General features: G+C 39.9%; 1 protein-coding gene across 2 annotated transcripts in view; it reads right to left on the minus strand.

Moving 5' to 3' along the window:
* The window catches only part of LOC122672318 (serine/threonine-protein phosphatase PP1), a 37,848-nt gene that overhangs the window by 8,723 nt on the left and 3,862 nt on the right, over positions 1-25,263 (minus strand). Inside the window, exons 2-4 of one of the 2 annotated variants that reach the window (XM_043869816.1) lie at positions 21,448-22,007; positions 21,143-21,371; positions 7,303-7,305 (exon numbers count right to left, since the gene is read on the minus strand). In XM_043869816.1, coding sequence (XP_043725751.1) covers positions 21,183-21,371; positions 21,448-22,007 — 749 coding nt within the window. In that variant the 3' untranslated portion in view covers positions 7,303-7,305; positions 21,143-21,182. The remainder of the gene's footprint in view (positions 1-7,302; positions 7,306-21,142; positions 21,372-21,447; positions 22,008-25,263) is intronic. The other variant, XM_043869813.1, reaches the window with a different exon arrangement.

The raw sequence follows: 25,263 nt of genomic DNA on the forward strand, positions 1-25,263 counted from the left end.
TCTCTCTCCCTCTTATCTCTTCCTCTTCCTTTCTCTTCCCTTTCCCCCACGTCTCCCTTTTTCTCTTCTTTCTTGTTCCCCAGCTATTGTGGTACTTCTCTCCCCCACTCCCTGCTGCTGTCGTGGTTCCTTTCTTCCCCTCCCTGCTGCTGCTGCCAAAACCCCCATCCCTTCCTGTCCCTGTGCAACAGAGATAACCCAACCACCATCTCCACCACTCCCCTTCCATTCCCACAGTCGTAGTCCCCTTTTCCCTTCCCTGTCCTTGTAACTGAAGCATCCCCAGCCCCATTAAAAATTATTCCCTCCATTCCCCTCCTTCTCTGTTAGCCAAAACCCTTTGTTTCCCCTTCCTAAACCAGTCCCTAACCATCCCTACCCCATTTCCAGACTTCTCCTTGAAACCTTAACCCCAACCTAGCCCCTACAATCCACCCTTTCTTTAAACCCAGAAACAGAATTTTATTTTGATAATGTTTGCATGACTTCTGACTAATTTCAGACCTGAAACAGTATTTATTTTACGCTAGTTGTGCTGTTTTGGTATTGTGTATGTTTCTAATGCTTATTATCAATGGCTTCTTATCTTATATGGACTGCCATGCATGCCTACTGAACCCTTGAATGTAATGCCATGAATTTACTTGCCTAGCCTTGTGGAATTAACCATATAGGTTGCTAGAATTGATTCCTAAGACCTATTGGTGTTCATTCATGTGATTTCTATTGATGATTGCCATTAGTAAATTCTGTTCTTTTATGTCTGATGTTGAATGTGGCGTTGTCCGAATCCCAGCCCTTGCATTAAGTCCCCACTAGAGTGTTACACCTGTAATCCTGTCCTATTGTGGGATTCCCTAGCTTCTAGGGTTTGTCCTGCATCACAAGGTCTGGGTACTGCCTCCCTCTTCTTTATCGAGAGGAAGAAGAAAGGTAGTTTGTTAATTATATAACACAGCCTGACTTTACAAGTTTACAGATAACCCCTGCTTTCTGAACTTTACTTTAAGTTATCCCTAATCTGATTTTAATTCCAGATTTGTCCAAACTACTGTTTCCTTATTCAAGAAAGGTCCTTGCATATTCTGAATTTTACAGAATTGACAATGTTTTTGTTTACTCTTCCTTGACGGACTTTGAATCTCAGATTATTTACAGTTTTGCCATTAACTTGCTCGATTGAGTTGATATTAGTTCGGGTGGGCCCATAAACGATCCGGACGGGGTTCTTTGGAACCCCGAGTTGCACCAATTTAAGCCAACCTATAGAAAGAGAAATTTCCAAACCAGGAGCAGCCACCTTAATCTCAACTGTGATAGAATCAACAATACCAATAGGCCTAGAGAATACAAGAAAATATGCCCCTCATCCCTAATGACCCCACCTATACCTGCTGGTCCAGGGTTACCCAGGAAGCAGCAACCAAAATTTATAATGTAAGAACTCCCTCCCAAATAGACAACTAGGAGGAACTGATTCCACAGTAGGATCCCTATTTATCAACACCAGTAAGTTACAACATATAAATCAGCAATAGAAAAAATAGTAACACCTAACACCAAGGTGTTTCAACACAAAGGACTCTTGAGAATCTGAAACAGTACTTAAGGGTGAGATCTAACCACCAAAGAAACCAACAGTACTCATCTCTGGTCTATCACATGACATTGAACAAACAGAATTTCTGGAAAAAAGGTAATAAAAGAATTAGTAACTTAGTAACCCTGATGTAACTGAGACTTCCATTGAGTGTAGGTCTCTTAGGAGTGGACCACCCTTCAAAACCTCCGGCCAAACTAATGATGGGATGCTGAGATATGATAGAATCCCAGAATTAAAAAGTAGCTCAAAATTAGTAACAAAGAAACCCTGGAAGGGGATGGTCTTCCAGTCGGAGTAGATCTTCTAGGTTGAAATAAGTCCTCAAAATCCAAGCCTATTCCGATGGCTGGATGATGAAAAATATGGAGTTGCTAAATTAGAAAGTTAGGCTTCAAAGTGGTAACTCACTGAGCCCAGCTTATTCAGCCATCAGATGGAGCAGCAATTGCCAAAGAAGGAAGGCCTTTGGAAGGGCTTCAATCGGCCAAAAGAAGGGCTGGTTCTGGTGGTTGGATCTGCACTGTCTTGGGCTTGAAATTCTCTGCAGGAATCACCAACTCAATATGTAGCCGCAGGGTCTGATCTTTAATCACCAACTAGTAATCGATACTGTAACAGAAGGGAGAAGGCTATCTCCGCCAAGGGATTCTCACCCAAAGATCTCACCTCATTGCCTCGCACAGATTCTCATTGCGCAAAGCAAGAAAATTCTTCATTCATAAAATCGTGGGTTGAGCATTAAGGCTCTTACAAATATATAGAGTTTATCAGCAATAACAGAGACTAGAAAGAAAACTGAGAAGAATCCCACGCATGTTATGGGATATCTTGTACAATATGTAGTTAATAATAAAAGGAAAGAAAACAACTTAAATCTAAGTGACTGAAATCTGATTGTTGAAGTATGTGTCGAGCTCCGAGGGTTAGTGTATCTCGATTAGAATACTCGTAGTTCTAATCGAGATACCTAGCTCCTAGGTGTCTCACATAATGGTTGTAATTGTGTAATAGTCAGTACTAGTCCTAGTTCTAATTTGTAATTGTGAAAGTGATTTTCAAAACCAGAGGAAGTAAAAAAATCAAAGCTCAGCCATCACTTTCAAAACCATGAATGAGATTTCCAAAGGTATGCCGTACTTCTCCAACCTTGGAAGAAGTGAGAAACAGAAGAGAAGGAAACAAAAAACTAAAACAAAAAAACTTCAGCCTTTTTTTTTTCCCAAAACCAGAGAAAGTGAGAAATTTCAAAGCTTAGCTTTTAGCCGTCCTCTTCAAAAACCAAAAAGAAGAATTGAAATCTCAAAATTTAGCTTTTAGCCGTCCTTTTCCAAAACCAAAAAGAAGAATTCCCTTTTCTCTAACCAAAAAGACCAAGTCTCTCCAAAGAGCTTCCACCCGGCCTCTTTTATAGATTATAATTTTTAAAGATTTTTTTTTAATATTTAAAAGCTTTAACCCTTATACAACACCTCATGGTTTGAGAAACCAATAAGTGGATCCATGTAACCATAAATAAAATATTATGGTCCAATTAGATTCTCAGATTTAAGGATCCTTAGGTGGGTCCATGTCATTCGGATCTGCATTTTGCAAGTTTTAGAACCTGAATTTTGCCACCCCCCAGGTGATGATGACAACAAGACGAGAATTGGCAAAGTTTCTTCCTCAGGAAAGGCTAGACCAACTAACCAAACCCACCATGGCCCCGATTAGGTTCGGATAAGTTTTTTTATGCAAAATGTTCAATACTAGCCAAGGGTGCAGTAGCATTAATCAAAATGGCTGTCGAGAATTCCCCCCCGCACCAAATTAAGATTAATCACTTTGAGCATAATTAAAATTTTCTTTTTGACCCAAACTGGACCAAAATTTGCACCTTTGGATAGTACCCGAAAAGACGAATCCAACGGTATGTTGTACATCAAAATCCGACACCCGAGTATGAAACAACGCCCAAAACTAGCAAAATACTGATCCAAATGACATGGACCCACCTAAGGATCCATAAATCTAAGAATCTGATTGGACCACAATATTTTATGTATGCTTACATGGATCCATGGGCGCTTACATGGATCCGTATATTGGTTTCTTAAACCATGAGGTGTTGGATAGTAGCCAAAGCTTTTTAAATATCTAAAAAAATCTTTAAAAAATCTAATTTATAATAGAGGCTGGGTGGAAGCTCTCTAAAAGGACTTCTCTTTTTTGGTTTTGAGTTCTTAAAAGATCTTCAAAAAAAATTCCAACAAATCCAAGATTGCTTAAATCTGGTTTATATAGAAGGAGTCATATACCGGTCAAACTTAATTTGGTGTGTGCGAATGCTATCAAAATCGCTCTAAATGAAATTATTTTTTTTAGCATCAAAACAAATGAATATTTTACCGCACTTTTTATTTTGAGCAATGTTTTACCATATTAAGATTTATGGAATTTTTAGATTTGAGAAAAACCCCAGCATTAGAAAATTGAAAATTGCACCTACCACCGAAAATCCAATTTTGTTCTTGGACTGGGGGTTGATTTTTTTCCTTTCGGAATTTGACTTTTTAACTGTTTTTATTGGATTCAAATAGGGGGTATTTGTTTATTTATGAATAATATCTTAAGTAAATGATAATTTACTTAAATGATATTATTAGGCATAAATAAGTGTCTGTCTTGGTTTCTGGCATAAATAAGTATTTGTATAACAAGGTTTGCATAGATAGGTGTCTGTATACCAAGATTTCCCACCGAGATGACCAAAACCACCAAGTTCTCACCTCTCGATCGAGATCTCGCTCAAGTTGGGGTAAAATATCATCTCGACCTCCATCTCATGTTAAGGCATTGAAAAACAAGATTTTTGTCGAGATCTCGTGAGTTTTAGTACTCTAAGTCCATCACAATCAACTCAATCACCTCTGTAAAGGATCTCACCCATTCTCTAAACATTCTATTATAGTGAATGAGGATTTCTGGGAGACCTTTTCAGCTTCCAGATATCCAAGATCATAGTTGTCAAGGCGTTGCCTAGGCATCCAGGCACCTTACTCTCGCCTTGATTTCTAGTGTCACCTTGTTGGAGCCGTCTTGCCTTTTTACCCCCTTGGTCGCCTTGGTTCGCCTAGGCGCCTTGACAACTAAGTCCAAGATAGAGCTTGGGTTGAAAAGAATGTTGACCCAGATGATTGGAAGCTTTTGTTGCAGGGAGAAAAGCTCTATTTGAACAAAGTACTAGAGCTCATGATGCAGGAGCATTCAGATGAACCAATCAAGTGGTTTGGATATGCTCCACAGAGTATCGGTTAGTTTTGATCATTGGGAACATCGAATTATAGGAAATTGGGTTATTTTCATCATTGCTTTTTGAGGATACCTTTGGATGCATAAAACTTCTCTGCTTTGTATGATATCGGTGCCATTTGAATGGTTATTGACTTACCTACCAAATGAAACCAAGATCTCACAAGAAAGTTATGACCAACTTACTAATGGAGTTAATCCATAACAGGAATTATTAACTTGGAGTTCTATTTATTTAGGAAAGGAGTTGAGCACACTCAAGGGAGTTCCTATATTGTAACAACATTCATATTAGGAGTCAACTATTAAGGGAGTCTTTTTTACAGTTGTTTCAGGATTTCGTCTTACAATCAAAGTCAAAGCTCATTTTGGGATGGGTAGTCTTATACATAGGGTAGTAAACTACTTTTAGGAAAGGAGATGGTCATTTCCATCTTTCCATGGGGTGTGACGATCATTACGCGCATCCGTGTCTATGCGCAAGGGCGGCATGCACTGCATGACCGAATGGCGTTCTTTCTGTCATAATAATAATAATTGGTATAAGTGTAACAAACAATGGTCAAGCTTTCCTAAACCCAATCTTAAACATATTTAGAACTTGGATTATAACCCAACTGTTGAGTTATGTTACCCGATATTATAAGGGTAGTTTTGGTATTTTTCTGTATTTTTCTTCTTTTATTTCCCTATAGCTATCATGGTTAGCTATAAAGAGTTATTAATGTAATTTCATTGCTTTTATGAAAGTTATAAATACAAGGGCTGAATAATCACATCGATTATTCTAGCCATTCCCTCAATACTGTTTTGTTAACAAGGTATCAGAGCAGGCAGGGGTCACGGTATCGAGTCCCCCTGGGAGCGGGCAGGTGTTCAAAAACTATTTATCCACCCATGTCCCCCCTTTGGATAGTCCGCCGTGTTAGAGCTCCTGTATGATATACATATTGTTTCTCCCTTTCCTACAAAGTCTGCATTTTAGAGGAAGCGGTTCCAACATGGTATTAGAGCCAAATATTCTCTGATCTAGGTTTTCAAAACCCACCACCCTCCCTACGAATTTTTCTCTTCTTCTCTTCTTCTCTCTTTTTTGGTTCTCCTTCTCCCATCAGGGCAGCACTAATGAGGTGATCATTATGATCTAGCTGCTGCCCTCCACCCTACCTCTTTTTTTATGCCCCCTATTTTGGATCAATAGGTGCTGAGACTTGTCTGCGATTTGGAGATTTCATCTTTTTTTTGAAGAACAAACCTCTACAGATATTTTGGCTGCTTCTTCCGTTATGGGATCTTCATCAGCAACTGTTCTCAACATCTGTTCTCTTTAGCCGATTGATTGAAGATCCCCACCCCTTATCGATCTCTCTTCTCAGGGTTTTCTTCAAAACCCTGACACTAATCGATATCTAGGTTGGGTTGCTTGTTTCTGCTGCAACTACTTGGCATCCTTGCTGCCTTCATTCAGCTTCAATCCCAGCCTTCACATCTGGGATTTTTTGCTCCAATTCAGCCATCTTCTATTGGGGTTGCATTCCCCCCTTCTCGGTTTCAGATTTTTGGAGTTCTTTGGCTCGTTGCACCTTTTTTATCCTTTGTTGAAGGACTTGGTTGCCTGCTGCGATGACTGGATCTGATTCTTCTTCAACCTCTTCTGGGCTTGATGGCAAGCCCCAGACAGAATTTCTTCCCCTTGCTGCACCTATCAAACTTGATGGCTCCAACTACCTGAAGTGGTCTAGGTCTACCTATTTGACAATAGCTGGTCGTGGCCTTACTGGCCATATTCTTGGGACAACAAAAAAGCCAAAAGATGAGGGTTCTCAGCTTGACAAATGGTTGTCTAATGATGCAATGGTTATGTCCTACTTGATCCATTCTATGCAAGGGGACATCTCCGACAATTTCTCCTTCTGGACACAGCCCTTACTATATGGCATGGTGCCAAAGAGACTTATGGTCGCACTGGGAATGATTCACAGGTCTATGAGATTCGCAAGAAAGCTAATGCGACTACTCAACCGGAGCTCTCCGTCTCCAAATACTATGCTGCCCTCAGAAACCTGTGGCAGCAATTGGATCATTACTCCGACTATTAGCCCTCTACTGCTACTGATCTAGCTGCCTATCGCTAAAACGTTGACAAAATACGTGTCTATGATTTTTTGGCTGGCCTAAATATGGAGTTTGACCCTATTCAGGTGCAAGTGCTTGGCCAATCTCCTTTTCCCACACTAGAGCAGGCCTTTGCCTTGGTTCATAATGAGGAATCTCGTCGAGCTGCTATGTTGCATTCATCTGCTGTTGATCGCTCTGCCTTGCAGGCTGCTTCCAGTGCTCCTTCTATTACCACTACTGATGGTGGTACTGCTGCCCCCAAAGGGCCTGTCAAGTGTGAACACTGCAACAAGCTATATCATACTAAGGCTCAATGTTGGAAGCTCCATGGGAAGCCTGCTGATTTTGAAGAAAAGAAAGGCCGTGGGAAGTCTAAACCCAAGGCTCATCTAGCTGATTCTCCCACCACTGCTGCTGCTGCCCCTTCCTCTAACATTGGGCTTACTCAAGATGAGCTCCTAGCTTTCCGTCGCATGCTCCAGGCCTCTTCCGTTGCCCCTACTACGGCATCTGCACCTGCTGCCCATCCTGGTTCTCACTTTACCTCAGATATTCCAGTCCGTAGTCTGTGTGCATCGGCTGTATCCAGTCCTTGGATTATAGACTTCGGTGCCACTGACCACATGACTGGCTCCTCCCATATGTTTCGCCTTTACTCTCCATCTTCTGGCAAAGACAGTGTTCGAGTGGCTAATGGTTCCCATTCTCCTATTAATGGAAAGGGTTCCATATGCTGCTCTCCTACCCTTTCCTTAAAATCTGTTTTGCATGTTCCCTCCTTTTTTACCAACCTCCTCTCTATTAGTAGTCTTACTAGAGATCTGAACTGCAAACTAACATTTTTCCCTTCTCATTGTGTCATACAGGATCTGGAGACGGGACGCACGATTGGGGGTGGTAAGATGCAAGGTGGACTCTACTTACTTGACATAGGTCCGCCTTCTACTTTGCATTATGCTTCCTCTTCAGATCATCATTTACAGTCCACCTCGTCACATGAACTTCATCTCTGGCACTGTCGGCTTGGTCACCCATCCCTTAGTACTTTAGCTCTTTTGCTTCCCACTTTATCAAGCAATGTAATAGGAATGAGTTTTTACGTGAGGCTTGTGTTTTGGCCAAACAGACTCGTTCCAGTTATTCTTCATTAAATAAAAGAAGTGAGTCTCCTTTTGCTTTGGTTCATTCTGATGTGTGGGGCCCTGCCCATTGTACTTCCCAAGGTACTAAAACTCGAGTCTCGGTACCAACTCGACTCTTGGAAAACCGAGACGAGTCGAGATCTCGCTGAGTTGGTGCATTTTTTTTTTTCAACTCGAAGCCTCAACTTTGGGTCAACCCGAGATATGGAATCGAGATCCGAGATCTCGCCGAGATATGGACCCGAGAGCCGAGATATGTTGAGTTTTGTCCAATTAGGTAAGGTATTTAAGTGGTAGGTGGGTTAAAATAATGGGTCGAAACCGAGATCCGAGAACTCGCCGAGATATTGCACTTTTGAGACTCGTAGGCAGTCTCGTCTCGGCTTTTCCAAAAATCAAGAAACTCAGAGATCTCGCGAGTTCTCGAACTATGGTACTTCCATTTCTGGTCATAGATGGTTTGTCTCCTTTATTGATTGTTATACTCGTGCCACCTAGGTATACATGATGAGCCATAAAAATGAAGTCTTCCGCTGTTTTCAATTTTTTTCATCGTATGGTTCAGACCAATTCAATGCCACCTTGAAAATTTTACGAAGTGATAATGGCAGAGAATTCATGGAGGGTCAATTCCAACTTTATTTGGCTGAACATGGTATTGTCCATCATACCAGTTGTGTTGACACACCTACCCAAAATTGGGTTGCCGAAAGGAAAAATCGACATCTCCTTGAGGTGGCCCAGGCCATTATGTTTACACAGTAGGTTCCTTCCCAATACTAGAGTGATGCCATTCTTACCGCTGCTTATCTCATCAACCGTGCACCTACCCGTGTGTTTAACGGTTGTTCCCCAGTTGACCTCTTCCAGGGTTCCTCCTCCTTTATGGTTCCCCCCCGAAGTTTTTGGTTGTGTCTGCTATATTCGCAATCATCATCCTCATGGGAAATTTGATCCACGGAGCATTTGGTGTATTTTTCTGGGCTACTCTGCGACCCAAAAAGGATACAAGTGTTATCATCCCCCCACTAGACATACTTTTGTCTCCATGGATATTGTCTTCCATGAGTCCTTGGCGTATTATTCTCAGACACCTCTTCAGGGGGAGCAGGATCCAAGTTTTGAAGATGTGTCTGCTATTCTTCCGGCTCCTATTCAGGGGGAGCCCTCTGTAACTTCAGCCCCTACAGTGGGTCCTCATCAGGGGGAGCATAGACCAGTCAGTCAAATCCTTGTTGATAAAGTCTATACCCGAGAGCACAAAGGACAAGTAGAGACTACCACCACCACCATACCACCTCTACAATCGTCTACACTTGATCCAGATTCAGATCCTGCTACATCATCTGGTAAGGATCCTTCTCTTGACTTACCTATTGCTGTTCGTAAAGGCGTTAGGTCATGTACCCAACACCCCATCTCCAATGTTTTTTCCTATGATACTTTATCTCCTTCCTATCGTGCATTTGTTTCTTCTCTTTCCTCTGTTTCTCAGAAATGGCAGGAGCAATTGTAGATCCAAAGCGGAAAGCAGCCATGATGGAAGAAATGATGACCTTATTTAAAAATGAGACATGGGAGCTAGTTGTTCTTCCTTCGGGTAAGAAACCAGTCGGGTGCAACTGGGTATTTGTTGTCAAGCAGAAACCAGATGGAACAGTGGATAGATATAAAGACAGGCTTGTGGCCAAGTGCTTTACTCAGACTTATGGGATCAACTACCAGGAGACATTGGCCCCAGTTGCGAAGTTGAACACTGTCCGGGTCTTACTGTCTTGTGCTGTCAACCTTGGCTGGGACCTACAGCAATTGGATGTCAAAAATGCATTCCTTCATAGAGAGTTGGAAGAGGAGGTTTACATGGAAGTTCCTCTAGGTTTTTCTTCTGACAAGACCCATGGGAAAGTTTGTAGGCTAAAACAAGCACTATATGGGTTGAAGCAATCTCCACGGGCATGGTTTGGTAGGTTTCATAAAGCCATGGTCTCCTGTGGATACAAACAGAGTAATGCTGATCACACTCTGTTCATCAAGCGAAAGGGAGAAAAGGTCACTCTTCTTATAGTTTATGTTGATGACATAATTGTGACTGGTATTGATGCAGATGAAGTTTCTCACCTGAAGACTTTCTTAGGACGAGAATTTGGCATAAAAGATCTAGGACAGCTAAGATATTTTCTTGGGATTGAAGTTGCCCATTCTCCCAAAGGCATCGTTCTCTCCCAAAGAAAGTATGTTCTAGATTTACTATCAGAGACTGGTTTGCTTGGTTGTCATCCTTGTGAACCTCCTTTGGAAGCTATTACTCGTCTGCAAGAGAAGGATGGTGATCCTATTGATAAGGGTAGATATCAATGATTAGTGGGAAAACTGATTTATCTCTCCCACACCAAACCAGATATTGTTGTTGCAGTAGTAAGCCAATTCATGCATGATCCTTATTCCACTCAAATGGCTGTTGTTCTTCGTATTCTCCATTAATTGAAATCAGCTCCAGAAAAAGGGATCCTTTTGTCTCCTCATGACCATCTTCGCATTGAGGCTTACACAGATGCTGACTGGGGTGGTAATCCTGACAGGAAGTCTACTTCAGGCTATTGTACTTTTGTTGGAGGAAATCTGGTCACATGGCGGAGTAAAAAACAAAATGTTGTGACAAGATCTAGTGTTGAAGCTGAATTCCGTGCTATGACCCAGGGCATATGTGACTTATTGTGGCTTCAGAGTTTACTCCTAGATATCCGTGGTTTTGTTCATCTTCCAATGATGTTGTACTGTGACAACAAAGCAGCAATTAGCATTGCCCACAATCCAGTGCAGCATGACCGTACCAAGCATGTGGAGATCGACAGACACTTCATCAAGGAGAAGTTAGAGAGTAGGAAGATTTGTATCCCTTTGTGAAGTCTGGATCAACTAGCTGATGTCTTCACCAAAGGGTTGAGTGGGAAGTTGTTTCATCCTAGTCTAGTCAAGTTGGGCATGTGTGATATCTATGCCCCAACTTGAGAGGGAGTGTTGAGTTATGTTACCCGATATTATAAGGGTAGTTTTGGTATTTTCTGTATTTTTCTCCTTTTATTTCCCTATAGCTATCATGGTCGGCTATACATGGTTATTAATGTAATTTCATTGCTTTTATGAAAGTTATAAATACAAGGGCTGAATAATCACATCGATTATTCTAGCCATTCCCTCAATACTGTTTTGTTAACACCAACAAACCCAACCCAACCCTACCCAATTATTACCATACTGAACCCATTGCAATTTGTAGTAGCAAGATATCAAGTCAAAATGAATTGAGCTCATTGTTGTCATTAACCCAATAAGTCACTCCTCAACAATAAAAAAAAATATACCATTACATATAGAATGTCCTTACAACTAAGAGGATCAAAATGAGCAAATTAAAGATTGGATGGGAGAGAAATTTTTCTTCAGAAGTTGAGGCTCTGAATGGCAACATTTCTGTGTTTTTTGAGCAAACCCAACCCAACCCTACCCAATTATTACCATACTGAACCCATTGCAATTTGCAGTAGCAAAATATCAAGTCAAAATGAATTGAGTTCATTGCTGTCATTAACCCAGTAAGTCACTTCTCAACACTAAATAAAAAATACCATTACATATAGAATGTCCTTACAGCTGAGAGGATCAAAATGGGCAAATTAAGGACTGGATGGGAGAGAGATTTTTCTTCAGAAGAGTTCTGTATGGCAACGTTTCTGTGTTTTTAGAGCGCTTCTGAATCCGGCATAGTTTTAGGTGTTCCTGTGCTTTTTGAGTGTTTCTGGGTTCTAAAATGTTATATAGTACCACTAAAAAAAAAAGTGTTTCTATAACTAAGAAGAAACAGAAACCTGTATGGGTCGCACTTAACAGAATCGTTTCTGTTGTTTACCAAAAATTACGTAAAATGACACCTAGTTAAGCACAAAAAAAATGCAAAAATGTCTATATTGTTTTGACTCCACTTGCCATTCTCATTTTGTGAACTTGCCATTTTTCTAATTATTGAACCAAACAAACAGATCAACCATAATTCAGGTACTGCACTTACCAAAAAAGACAGAAGTCATGTTCTACCTTTCGTTTTCTTTTCAATTGATATTTCATTTTACTAAGCATAGAGGTCACACGTCCATGTCACACCATACTCATGGAAAATTTCGGTAGAGTTTGTAGTACATAGTAGGGCATACAGAATAGCCATAACAATCCTCCCAGTGGCTTAAAGTTTTTACAAATATATAGTGGAATTCGAACAATTCAAATCCCAAAACTGAAATCTCAATAATGAATTAAATGAAACCCAATAAAACTATTTTATTTATAAAGTAGAAACCAAAGAAATAATAAAACAGAACAGCAACAAAAACAGTTCAATCAACAATATTGTGTAAAGGAGCAATGAAAACAAAAATACAAATAAGAATAAGAACAGAACTTCCAAACCAGAAACCATTACCCGCATCTCATAAACCAATCTTGATAAGAACCCAAATCCCTACAAAACCATTTGAAATTAAAATAAAAAAAAACCCCACCTATGGGTTTTGATAGGAGGATAGATAAACAGAGAGGGCGAACTTCTCCTTTATAAATCCTTTAGAGGAATTTGAATAGCTCAAATTCATAGATAAATTCTCAAAAACACACCATGTGACACCCAAATAAACAGTTTATAGATTAAACCAACAAACAACGACAACAATAGTTCAACTCCAATAGCTTATGTAAAGGAGGAAGTACATGAAAATATAAATAATGAGACAAAAAAGAGGGTACCAACCCAGCAACCACTACTCAAAAACCAATTTTGGTAATAACAATAATAAAAAAGACCAACTTATCGGTTTTGATGAGAGGACGGAATCCATGGTGGAGTTTGAACAATTCAAATTCCCAAATTGAAATCATAAGAACAAATTATTATTTGATGCCCAGATAAAACAATTTAATCTAAGAACCCAAATCCCTAAAAAACAATTTGGACTTCAATAACACATTATGTAACACTGATGTAGATCAAAACATGAAGAAGAAGAGGCCAAAACATTGTTCACGTGAATAGTGTCACAGCCCCTTAATTGGGTTAGTGAGAATATTATTAGAAGATTCTCTTGGCCCAAGATCAGATTGCATGGTGCTTTAAGCATAGGGATTTCGGAGTAGTTTAGTTTCTATTTTAGCATAGATCTATTTTCTATTTTGTTAATTATTTGTTTCTATTTTAGTTGCTTAGCTGAGTTAGAGTTTCTATTCTAGTTACTTTCTATTTTGATCCATTACTTGTAAAGCAAGTCTCAGCCATACAAGAGACTGCAATTTTATTTCTTTCTATTTTTGTGATGCAGATCCTAGCCTCCTCGAATTGAAGAAGCCACCCTAAACCTAGGGTTTTAGTAGGAGCCTTAGTTTAGTTTATTTCCATACTTAGTTTTTATTTTGTGGTTTTAATTGAATCGGGTTAAATTAGTTGCATCCAATTGGTCTAATTTAAGTGAAGTGATCCTATTGGTTAAGAGGTTCTTATATCCTATTGGCTAGTAGGGAATCTTCTTTATTTTAAGTAGTTTTTAAGTCATTAGGGGTAGATGAGTATTGTCTTTTAAGTTTTTAATTTGTTTTAAAATTGGTCCACCTCTCCACGATTTAAGTTGTAATAGATTTAGGAATAGGCCTTTTGGCCCCTTATTTAATAAGAATCGTGGGAGAGGCTCCCCCACCAAGTTTATGTTTAAAAATTTTGTTTCCTGCTATTAGCTTTGGCTGTTCTTCTCAGAGAACTGCCTTGTGTGTAATATCGAGGCCGCCTTGTGAGTAATATCAAGGTGAGGGCTGGTGGACTCCGGCGATTCCTTGCATCTTGTAGATCGGGAGGTCCTTCTTCTTCTTCAATCAAGTTTCTCCAAGCTGCCATTGAAGAACCTGCAAATTCAGTAAGTTAATTTACTGTTTTATTATTTCCCCTCCTCCTCCTAACCTTCCAACCTAACCATAATCGATTCACAATCCCTTGCTCCATTAAAACCCAAACCCAAAACCCTAAAATTCAATTCTCCCCAAAATTGCAGAATTGAATTTTAGGGTTTAGATGAGTTTTGAAGTTCTGCAATTTTGGGCAGAATTGAATTTTAGGGTTTTGGGTTTGGGTTTTAATGGAGTAAGGGATTGTGAATCGATTAGGATTAGGTTGGAAGGTTAGGAGAAGGAGGGGAAATAATAAAACAGTAAATTAACTTACTGAATTTGCAGGTTCTTCAATGGCAGCTTGGAGAAACTTGATTGAAGAAAAAGAAGGACCTCCCGATCTACAAGAAGCAAGGAGTCGCCGAAGTCCACCAGCCCTCACCTTGATATTACTCACAAGGCAGCCTCGACGATATTACACACAAGGCAGTTCTCTGAGAAGAATAGTAGCAGCAGCCAAAGCTAACAGCAGGAAACGAAATTTTTAAACATAAACTTGGTGGGGGAGCCTCTCCCACGATTCTTATTAAATAAGGGGCCAAAAGGCCTATTCCTAAATCTATTACAACTTAAATCTCCCACTTAAATCGTGGAGAGGTGGACCAATTTTAAAACAAATTAAAAACTTAAAAGAAAAGACTCATCTACCCCTAATGACTTAAAAACTACTTAAAATAAAGAAGATTCCCTACTAGCCAATAGGATATAAGAACCTCTTAGCCAATAAGATCACTTCACTTAAATTAGACCAATTGAACCAATTGGATGCAACCAATTTAACCCGGTTCAATTAAAAACACAAAATAAAAACTAAGTATGGAAATAAACTAAACTAAACTAAGGCTCCTACTAAAACCCTAGGTTTAGGGTGGCTTCTTCAATTTGAGAAGGCTAGGATCTGCATCAACTCTCCCCGACTTAGAAACATTCATCTCCGATGAATGGGTGAAATCCATGCAACACTTTGGCAACTTGGGGCTGAGCTTGTTGACATCATGTATGGGAGTCCAAGTACCATGCTTATGTGAAGAAACTCGTCCACGAACCTTGTGATGAGGAGGAGGAAGCAAAATGTGGGCAGCAGCTTCAACACTTCCCTAGCAGAATTCTGTTGAGGTTAGAACAGTGGGAATATAGTCTTCAAGTCGTGGGGCTTTCTCTTCGAAGAACCAAGGGGGCATCACAAAGTCAATGTGTTCAACCTCCATAGGGTCTTCAATATTGATGACCTTCTCATTCAGCCCCACTTCTTCAAGAACAGCAACTTGCTTGTCATTGTCTCCCTGTGAAATGTTCCCAATTACCTCGTCACAATCAACCACATCATCCATGAGAACTGGAGCAATCGTATGGACACCTCGAGTACCACCATCTATATCTTAAAGGTAACATTCTAAGTCTTCATCACTATCAGGGGGTAGTGCATATATACCTTGCTCATCATGCCCTTCAGGGGTTTCCTCTGCCTTGGCATCCACATTAACAGGTCTATGCTTTTGCGGGCATTCATTGGCATAGTGCCCAAGCTCATTGCAATGGAAACACTTGTGAGGTGCATTGCTGTCCATGAGAGCTTTACCTTTATGATCAGCACGTGGAGGTAATGTAGTCCTAGAATAGGAAATAATCCTACTAGGAGCCAAGTAAAAACAAGGTCTGGTCAAGCCTGCTGTTTGGGGCTGATTAGGGCAAAATTAGGGTTTAGAATGGGAATTTGGGAATGGGGTTTATATGGTTTTATTCTGCAGGTTTACGGGTCATTATGATATAAAAATATCTGGATTTGAAACAGTTTTGAATTCCTGCAGAAATTAGGGTTAGGGTTTCGGGTTTTGTAAATAAGAAAACAAATAAATCTAGGTTTTTAATGGGATTTAAGGGCTGGAACCAAGGTCGAGTGTTCAGATGTATGGGAGGGAAATTCGATCCTGATATGGGGGGGTTTTGCTGGTCAGAAGAGGGAAACCTGGAAATTTAGGGTTTTGGGGTTTGTGAGGAGCAATGGGGAATTAGGGTTTAGACTAATCAGATTAGCCTCAAAGCTGGATCGAGTGTGAGGGTTATGGTAAGGATGTCATGCCTGAAATTGGAGGGGATTTGGGTAAAAGGGTAGGGCTGGGCAGAACTTAGATGTTCTAGGGTATATGAGAAAAGACAGAAATTAAAGGGAGATCGAATGAGGGAGGGAAGGAAACTAAAAACAGAAATTTAAATCTCAACTTACTATAGGATTCCACCGGCAGTAAATTGAGGGATGAAGGATGAAATCTCCTTCAAAGAAAGACCCTCCCAGCCGTCACGGCGTAAGGAGTCGCAGGATTCCACCCACCCTTCCACCTTGATAAGCCCACAAGGATGCAAACACTCTTGGAGAGCAAGGAGCAGCAAGCAGCCACGAAGAACACTTTTTTTTAAATTCAAATCTGTTGTGGGGGAGCCTCCCACGATTCTACTATTTATAATAATAAAGGGGGGCCAAAGGCCTTACAAATAATCAATCTAAAGCAAGTCCTAGTCAGACTAGGAATGGGCAGTCCTAATCTGAGTCCTAATAATAAAGCATAAAACAGAAATAGACCTATACTCTGAATGGGAGTATAAGTTAAAACAACAAACAATTAAAATACCTATCCCTCTAAAATCGTGGAGGGGAACTAAGAGAAATAAAACATAATAAAAAGACTGTTTTGCCCTTCCTAAAAAGACTAAAAAAACTTTAAAAGGCTCCAACGAAATTCAGCCTAGTCAAGGCTGCTCTTCTTCTTCCTTCAGGGTTTCTTCTTCTTCTTCTTCCTTCTTGGAGCTGCATCAGGAGGGGCTGTAGAGCGGGAAGAATTACCAACAGAGTAGCCTGATCGAGTAGAACCAACAGTAGAATTTCTAGCTCGATTGTGACCAGTGGTAGTAGACTTGAATGCTGTAAAAGTTTTGATATTAACCTCAGTAGAGGAATCAAATCTTCTATTTCCAGCCAATAATTCTTCAGCCTTCAATGCCTTCTCGAAACAGTCCTTGATGTCCAGAACATCAACAACTCCAATAGCCCTAACAATATCAAATTTCAATCCCAACCGAAATCGTGATAACATCTGAGTAGCACTCTCTCTAGCATCAGTACGAGAAGAAAGAGAATCTAACTGCTGCATATACTCGGATACAGTCATAGTCCCTTGCCGAAGGGAATTGAGTTGATCTTGCATCTGAGCTCTGTAATGTCGAGGCAAATATTTCTCCTTCAAGTCATACTTCATGTCCTCCCAGTTAATAGGTGCATCACCTACGCGCTCCAAGTCTATCTTTGTCTTTCGTCACCATTCTTGAGCAGGGCCAATCAGTTTGGTACGTGCCAATCTCATCTTTCGATCTTCAGGCAAGTCATACCAGTCAAAATAATCATCTAGGGCAGCAAGCCAGTCATAGAATACCTGTGGTTCACCATTCCCATTATACTCTTTTAGCTCTAGCTTGACCTTCTGTGTATCGTACCTCCTGTTAGTAGCTTCATCTCCAGTGAAGTAGGATCTCATGTATTCCTCAAAGGTAGGTCTTCGAGGTGCTTCAGTAGTTCTGTCCCTATCTTCTCTGTAGTCATCTCTGTCATACCTACGTCGATCCCTGTAATCTCTGCCATGTCTAGAATGATCTCTGTGGTCCCTCTGACGTCTGGGATGACCTCTATGATTTTCATCCCTTCCCAGAGTTCCATGTACTTCAGAATGAACTTAGAATCTGTCTTCCTCTACATATAGAGGGTTGTTGACAAGAGGCACAGCTTGCCTTTGTTCTACAATCTGTAACCGATCACTGATCTTATGGAGCATGTCAGGAGCATGTCCAGGATTGCAGCCATGGGATCAGGTGGAGGTGGTAGTGTTGGATCAACAACAGGGTTGCCATGTTCTTCCATGGCTCTGATAGCAATTTATGTAGTCCTAGATAGGTAGGAGACCTACTAGGAGCCAAACAACAGGATCAAATAACAAAAGGGGCTGCTAGTTCGAATGGACAGCACTAGGATTTAGGTCAATTCCTAGGGTTTGGGTTGGATATTGGGAAAGGGGTTTATAGGGTATTAATGGGCAGGTCTAGGGGGTCAATATGGTATAAAAAGGTTAGGGTTTAGATGAGTTTTGAAGTTCTGCAATTTTGGGCAGAATTGAATTTTAGGGTTTTGGGTTTGGGTTTTAATGGAGCAAGGGATTGTGAATCGATTAGGGTTAGGTTGGAAGGTTAGGAGGAGGAGGGGAAATAATAAAACAGTAAATTAACTTATTGAATTTGCAGGTTCTTCAATGGCAGCTTGGAGAAACTTGATTGAAGAAGAAGAAAGACTTCCCGATCTACAAGAAGCAAGGAGTCGTCGGAGTCCACCAGCCCTCACCTTGATATTACTCACAAGGCAGCCTCGATATTACACACAAGGCAGTTCTCTGAGAAGAACAGCAGCAGCAGCCAAAGCTAACAGTAGGAAACGAAATTTTTAAACATAAACTTGGTGGGGGAGCCTCTCCCACGATTCTTATTAAATAAGGGGCCAAAAGGCCTATTCCTAAATCTATTACAACTTAAATCTCCCACTTAAATCGTGGAGAGGTGGACCAATTTTAATACAAATTAAAAACTTAAAAGACAATACTCATCTACCCCTAATGACTTAAAAACAACTTAAACTACTTAAAATAAAGAAGATTCCCTACTAGCCAATAGGATATAAGAACCTCTTAACCAATAGGATCACTTCACTTAAATTAGACCAATTGGATGCAACTAATTTAACCCGATTCAATTAAAAACACAAAATAAAAACTAAGTATGGAAATAAACTAAACTAAACTAAGGCTCCTACTAAAACCCTAGGTTTAGGGTGGCTTCTTCAATTCGAGGAGGCTAGGATCTGCATCATTTTGACTCATCCCCCTAAGTCTATTTATATATTGTAACCTGGCCATAGAGGCACCCCACGATTTAATGAAGTCGATTATTATTGCTTGAGCAAAGTTTTCACTTGTCCATGTGTGTGACATTAAGGGCTGGGAGGCCTGGCTGAGAGAGCCAAAACCCTGGGGCTGAGAGAGCCGAATCTCCTTATCCTTTTATCTTCTTCTCCAATCGATCCCCTGCTACTGTTATTGCTGTGAGACTGCAAACTATTGCCGCTGCTACTTCTGTGAGACTCCAAAATCATCCCAAACATCTACAAGTTCTGCTGTTGCTGCTCGCAGACAAGGAAGATCACCTCCCACACCTGCCAGCTGCAACTTTCAAGTTCTCTGCTGCTGCAATCAAAGGAACTGAACCCAGCAGCCTTTACCCCCATCGAAGGTGATAATTGGAGGGCTGAAGTAGACCTATAGGAGGCTCACTTGATCCCTGGTTTGGAATCCAGACTCCAGCTGGTTAGCCAGATCTCATCAAACCTTCTATTTCAAGTCTGCCCCATATCTCTGCAACCATTGACCAGATCAGGCTGTGGTTTGGAGAGGTTTCTTATTGCTGTCAGACCTTCCTTTGATCCCAGTTTGACCACCTGTTGCTGGTTGGTTTGGTCTGTAGTACTCACCTTCTAATTTGGCAACCAATCTCTATCTCTGTATCTGACCATTAGAATTGGACCAAACTTGCAGCAAAGCTTCACCCCATCAGGGCTGAAACTCGATTCCTTTTGGAGCCCATTCCCAGTGCTGGTTTGCAAGTTATTCCATACCTTAATTTTGAGTTATCTTCATAACTCCACATTCAGCCATCAGCATTGGCTGTAATTTGGAGCAAAGGACCTGATTAGCATCATCTCCACTCAACCTAAGTTTGGTAGCCATCTGTTGGCCGGTTTAATCTTTACCTCCTAAAAGTCACTAATTCTGGTTTTATTGCTAATTTGGTGTTCTGATGCAACCTGTCATCGATCCTACTGTAGAGTGGTTCTTACTTGCACTCTCAGACTCTCAGTTGCAGTCACAAAACACAGCAGGAATATGGTTCGGTTGGGTGTAGAAGACAGTGAGAAGAAGAGGATAGGAAAATAGACAGTAAGGGTAATAGAAAGGGGGTTGTGACACTGTTCACGTGAACAGTAACATGAACAGTGTTTTGGCCTAATACCCAAATAAAACTATTTAATCTAGAAACTCAAGAAGAAACAAACTTCCATGATGGTTCATAAACCCTAAATCCAAGTAAGAAAACGACAGGACTCATGGAGGAGCAGAGGTTGCAGGAGAGTCCTTCACGGAGGAGCAGAGTCAAAGATAGGCAAGGCCGAGTTGCAAAGATCAAACACAAAAATGAGAGGTTTAATTGCAGGTCGATCGGTGTTCTTGCGAAGATGAGAGGCGTCCTTGTGAGATTTTAGGGCTCATTTTACCTCATGTTATGTTTAGATGGAAAATTCTATCATTGCCCCACGTTCACTTAAGACAGAGGTTTGTTTTACTGAAAATTCGTAGAAGTGATTCTCAAATGGGGCTAAAAAGTATACCAAGTGCCCGGTTCATTTAAAAAAATAACAGAAAATCAAACCGCACATACCATACAGTTTTCACTCCATTTCTGTTCCAAAAAAAGGGAAAAACACTAGAATCGATTTTTCAGAACATTACCAAGCCTAAAACTCCAATATGTATAAGCTTCCCAAATATGGTGTCTCAATAAATCTATGCTCAATAACTGTATAATAGTGAAACCGACAATATGAAATGAGAGTTTCTCAACAAAGTAACTACTCCACACCATTAAGTAAAAAGTTGAAGCTAACACTTATATGCCCTCAACTACGATATAAATGTTGCTATCTGCTATTAAGCAATTGGAAATCATATCAATAGCAACATCTTTACAGACCACAATTCTCCCCAAAACCAATTAACATGGAAATCCAATCAAGAGACTATTGACAGCAAAAAACAAAAAAGAAACCCAGAGAATCCATCTGTATCTTCCCTAGAATAATATCATCAGTGGAATGAATAAATATACAAAGATTAAGGAAATTAAGTAACATTAAGTCACTAACCTTTGCAATGCCAGGAAGTGTTGAGACTGCAGAAATTAAATCATATCTTTGTCGACATCATGAATTTTGCCTTCCTCTCGGCGGGCTTTAAAATTTGGAAGGAGCACATTAAACTATCATCAACACTCATCATTGCACCAGCATTATCAAATTCACCACAGTAATTTGGGGCTGAGAATATTGTAACAAGTTGCCTATCAGCAAAGAATTCATAACCATCCTCCACAACCTGGATAGAGGATATATCAGTATACAGCATCTCAGATAACAAAGCCAAACCAGTAAAGTATCAAAATGTCAATAACCTGATGGGCACGACAGACAAGGTCTAGATCATGCTTCATTAAAAATTCTGCCACTTTATCAGGGCCAAAAGTGTATGAAACTCCTCTGTCATTCATTCCCCAGCCTTTAACCTCTCTGCCTGGATCAGACCAGAGTAAATCACAGAGCAAACCAGTGTCTGGAACATCAGTTGGCCTTGTTAAGTTTTTTATTTGGTCCAAGTTTGTGAGTTCAGGGGAAAGGCCACCATGCATGCACAATATCTTGTCATCTATAAGAGCCGCTACAGGAAGGCAGTTAAAACAATCTGTAAAGGCTTTCCAAAGTCTCACATTAAACCGTCGCTTACATTCATCATAAAATCCATATATCCTATTAATAGAAGCGCACTCATGATTTCCCCTTAAAAGAAAGAAGTTCTCAGGGTATTTAATCTTATAAGCAAGCAAGAGGCATATGGTTTCCAAACTCTGCTTCCCACGATCTACATAATCACCTAAGAATAAATAATTGGCTTGTGGAGGTAAACCTCCATACTCAAAAAGCCTTAAAAGGTCACCATATTGGCCATGGATGTCACCTGAAAATCAGAACCAACACAAGATTAGAAACTACCAGTCCATTGGCCAAACATCAGATTTCCAACAGAAAGAATATATAGGGACAAGTGAATCATGTTCTTCAAAACTCTTTGTTTATAAGTCCTACTATGAAATTATGGTCAAAGCCTCTGGCAGGTAAGTGTAAGGTATTTGCATCTTTTTTTTTTTAATGTGTTGACCACACATTAAGTTTAGAAGAACCACCAAAGGAACTAAAGAAACATTTAAGTATAAAATAGGCAATTATGGAAGTGTCAATCAGTAATTGTTTTGCATGATTTTGGTGTCATTTGATAGCTTATTGAATTATCTATTTTATGCAACCAAAATCTTGCACTTTCGTGCAATATTTGGACAGTTATGACCAACTTTCAAAAGGAGTATCAATCAGCAGTGGGTATTCTTTTTTAAAGAGTATAATCAAATTATGAGTCTTGTTGATGCAGTTAAGAGATTCCAACCATGTTAGATGTATTAAAAGTGAATATAGTAGAGTAATAACAAGGGATGAGGCCATTAAGGAGAGCTGGAAAGGGTATTTGTACAGCCTTCTAAATGAAGACATTACGAGTAATAGTGGCCTGGAAGACTGCATTACTCATCATGACACCACATGGCATAGATATACACGAAAAGGGTGTTTGAATTTAAAGAAGATTTAAGAAAGATGAACGTAGGCAAGACACCAAGCCCGAATGAGGTCCCAATAGAAGTATGGAAGAACTTAGGATTATGTGGTTTATCTTGGTTAACCAAGCTGTTTAACAAGATTATGAGCACAAGGAAAATGTCAAATGAATGGAAGAGAAGCATTGTGATTCCGATGTAAAAAAATAAATGTGATATTCAGAGCTGCAATAACTATAGAGGCATAAACTAATGAGTCATACTATGACATTATGGGAGAGGGTAATTGAAACCCACCTAAGACGAGAATCTACTTTTTCAGAGAACCAATTTGGCTTTAGACTTGGTGATCCATGACAGAAGCTATTTACTTAGGAGACTCATGAAAAGATTTAGAGAGTGCAAGAAGGATCTCCATGTGGTCTTTATTAACCTAGAAAAAACGTAAGAGTCCCTAGAGAACTAATTTGGCATGTACTAGAGAAGAGAAGTGTTTCAAGTAAATATGTGAACAATATTAAAGATATGTATGATGGCATGGTAACTAGTGTGAGAACCGGGGGGTCAAGGTAGTGAATTTCTAATTTCAATTGGGTTACATAAAAGATCAGCTTTAAGCCCTTATTTGTTTGCGCTTATCATGGATGATTTACCTAGGCACATTCAAGATGAGAATCCTTGGTGTATGCTTTTTGCTAATGATATTTTTTTGATGGAAAAGTCAAAAACAAGGATTAACGCTAAGTTGGAGTTATGGAGATCAACCTTGGAATCAAAAGGTTTAAGATAAGTAAAACGAAGATGGAATATATGGTGTTAGCTTTAGTTACACTAGGACGGAAAATGAGATGGTGAAAATTGATGTGAGAGAGATTCCGTAAAGTGATTATTTTAGATATTTTAAGCTCAATCATATATAAAGAAGGTGATATAAAGTATGAAGTTTCTCAATTCTCATAGAATTAAAATAGGATGGATGAAGTGGAGAGGTACGTCTGGAGTGTTGTGTAATCAGCGTATTCCTCTAAAGCTTAAAAGGAAACTTTTATAGGACATCCATAGGATCGGCTATGATGTATGGTACAAAATGTTTGGCAGTTAAGAAATGTCATAAAAATAAACTAAGTGTAGCAGAGATGAGGATGTTGAGATGGGATGTATGGCAAAACTAAGAAGGATAATGTAAGGAATGACCACACTATAGGTGATTTGGGAGTAGCCCTAATACATGATAAGCTATGAAAAATGACCCTATGAGAAGTGGTGAGGAAAGATATGCATACCTTAGGCCTTGTATCAAGTATGACCTTGAATAAAGCTGATTGGAGGGCAAAGATCCATGTAGCCGACCCATTTAGTTTGGATAAGGCTGAGTTGTTGTGCATATATGTATACACCCCCTCTCAATCAATTAGGCAACTCTTGAGTAAAGAAATTTGAGTTTTTTTTCAAGAATTATGGTATTGTTGAGTTAAGAAAACGAGAATATCGTTCCAGAACTGATCTCCCTCCTCCTAGTTCTGTTCATCTTTCTTTTCAAGTGTGATCTTTCCTCCCTCTTCTTTCTACCATTCCCCTTCTTCCTACTTTTGATTATTCCTCGTACTAATCTACAGTTTCCTATATCCTTCCAAGTTTCAGGTTGCCATTATCTAGAACATCAATTGCTGCATTGCATCTTGTTCTTAATCTACCCTATTCTGATTTCAATTTTCTATTTCGTTTACTAGTTCCGTTCTAGTTTAGTTGTTGTTTTCAAAACCCTAAAACAAATCGATTTTCAAGAGTCCTTCAAGCTTACTTCTAAATCTCTGCTTTTTGGTTAGTTGTTAATTTTCTTGCCAATCAGGTTTTATTCCTCACCTCCAATCCTGTCACAAGATGATCTCCCACTGGTTCTCATTGGTTCGGGGTTAGCATTGTATTATTTGGTACAATCCCGGCTGGAGGCTTAGACATGACTCTTGGGAGGTCTACAAGATGTAGGTGGTAGTCCAATGGGCTCAAAACAAGCTTTGGGTAGTTATGTTATAGGTTGGGGGCCTTTGTTTTCTTGAGTTCCATAGTAACGGGTCTACTTTATAAGCCCATAAAGTGAGGGTGAAGTTTGTACATGAGATTAAGAGTTAAGTGCTTGAGTTAGATTAGGGTACTTGATGACTTTAAGAGTTAGATTTGTGAGTCAATTTACTTTAAATCAGTTGAAGAGAGTGATTAGGTGACCTTTTATGAGTCAATTTATGTGTGTGTGTATGTGTACACCCCCCCCCCAAAAAAAAGATCAATTAGACATGTTCTGAGTACAGAATTCGAGTTTTTTCAAGAGTTTTGATGTAGTTCAATTGCACAAATGGGATCGGTATTCCAGAACTGACCTATTTTAAGTACCAACGCAGGAACCAAGCATCAAAATAGGTTTATGCTTCCTTAAAACAGGCTTGCGGTTCCTTAAGAACCAGTCTTGGCTCAACTGAACCAGGTTCTGGTTCAGGCAAAGCCGTATAGCTTGGGTGATAATTGATCCACTCAAAATCATAGTTATCAAGGTGTCACCTAAGCACAGCCTAGGTGTCCAAGCTCTTTCTTGGAATCCAAGGCAACAACACG

This window comes from Telopea speciosissima, chromosome 1, assembly GCF_018873765.1.
Source record: "Telopea speciosissima isolate NSW1024214 ecotype Mountain lineage chromosome 1, Tspe_v1, whole genome shotgun sequence".
In the NCBI taxonomy this organism is placed as follows: domain Eukaryota; kingdom Viridiplantae; phylum Streptophyta; class Magnoliopsida; order Proteales; family Proteaceae; genus Telopea; species Telopea speciosissima.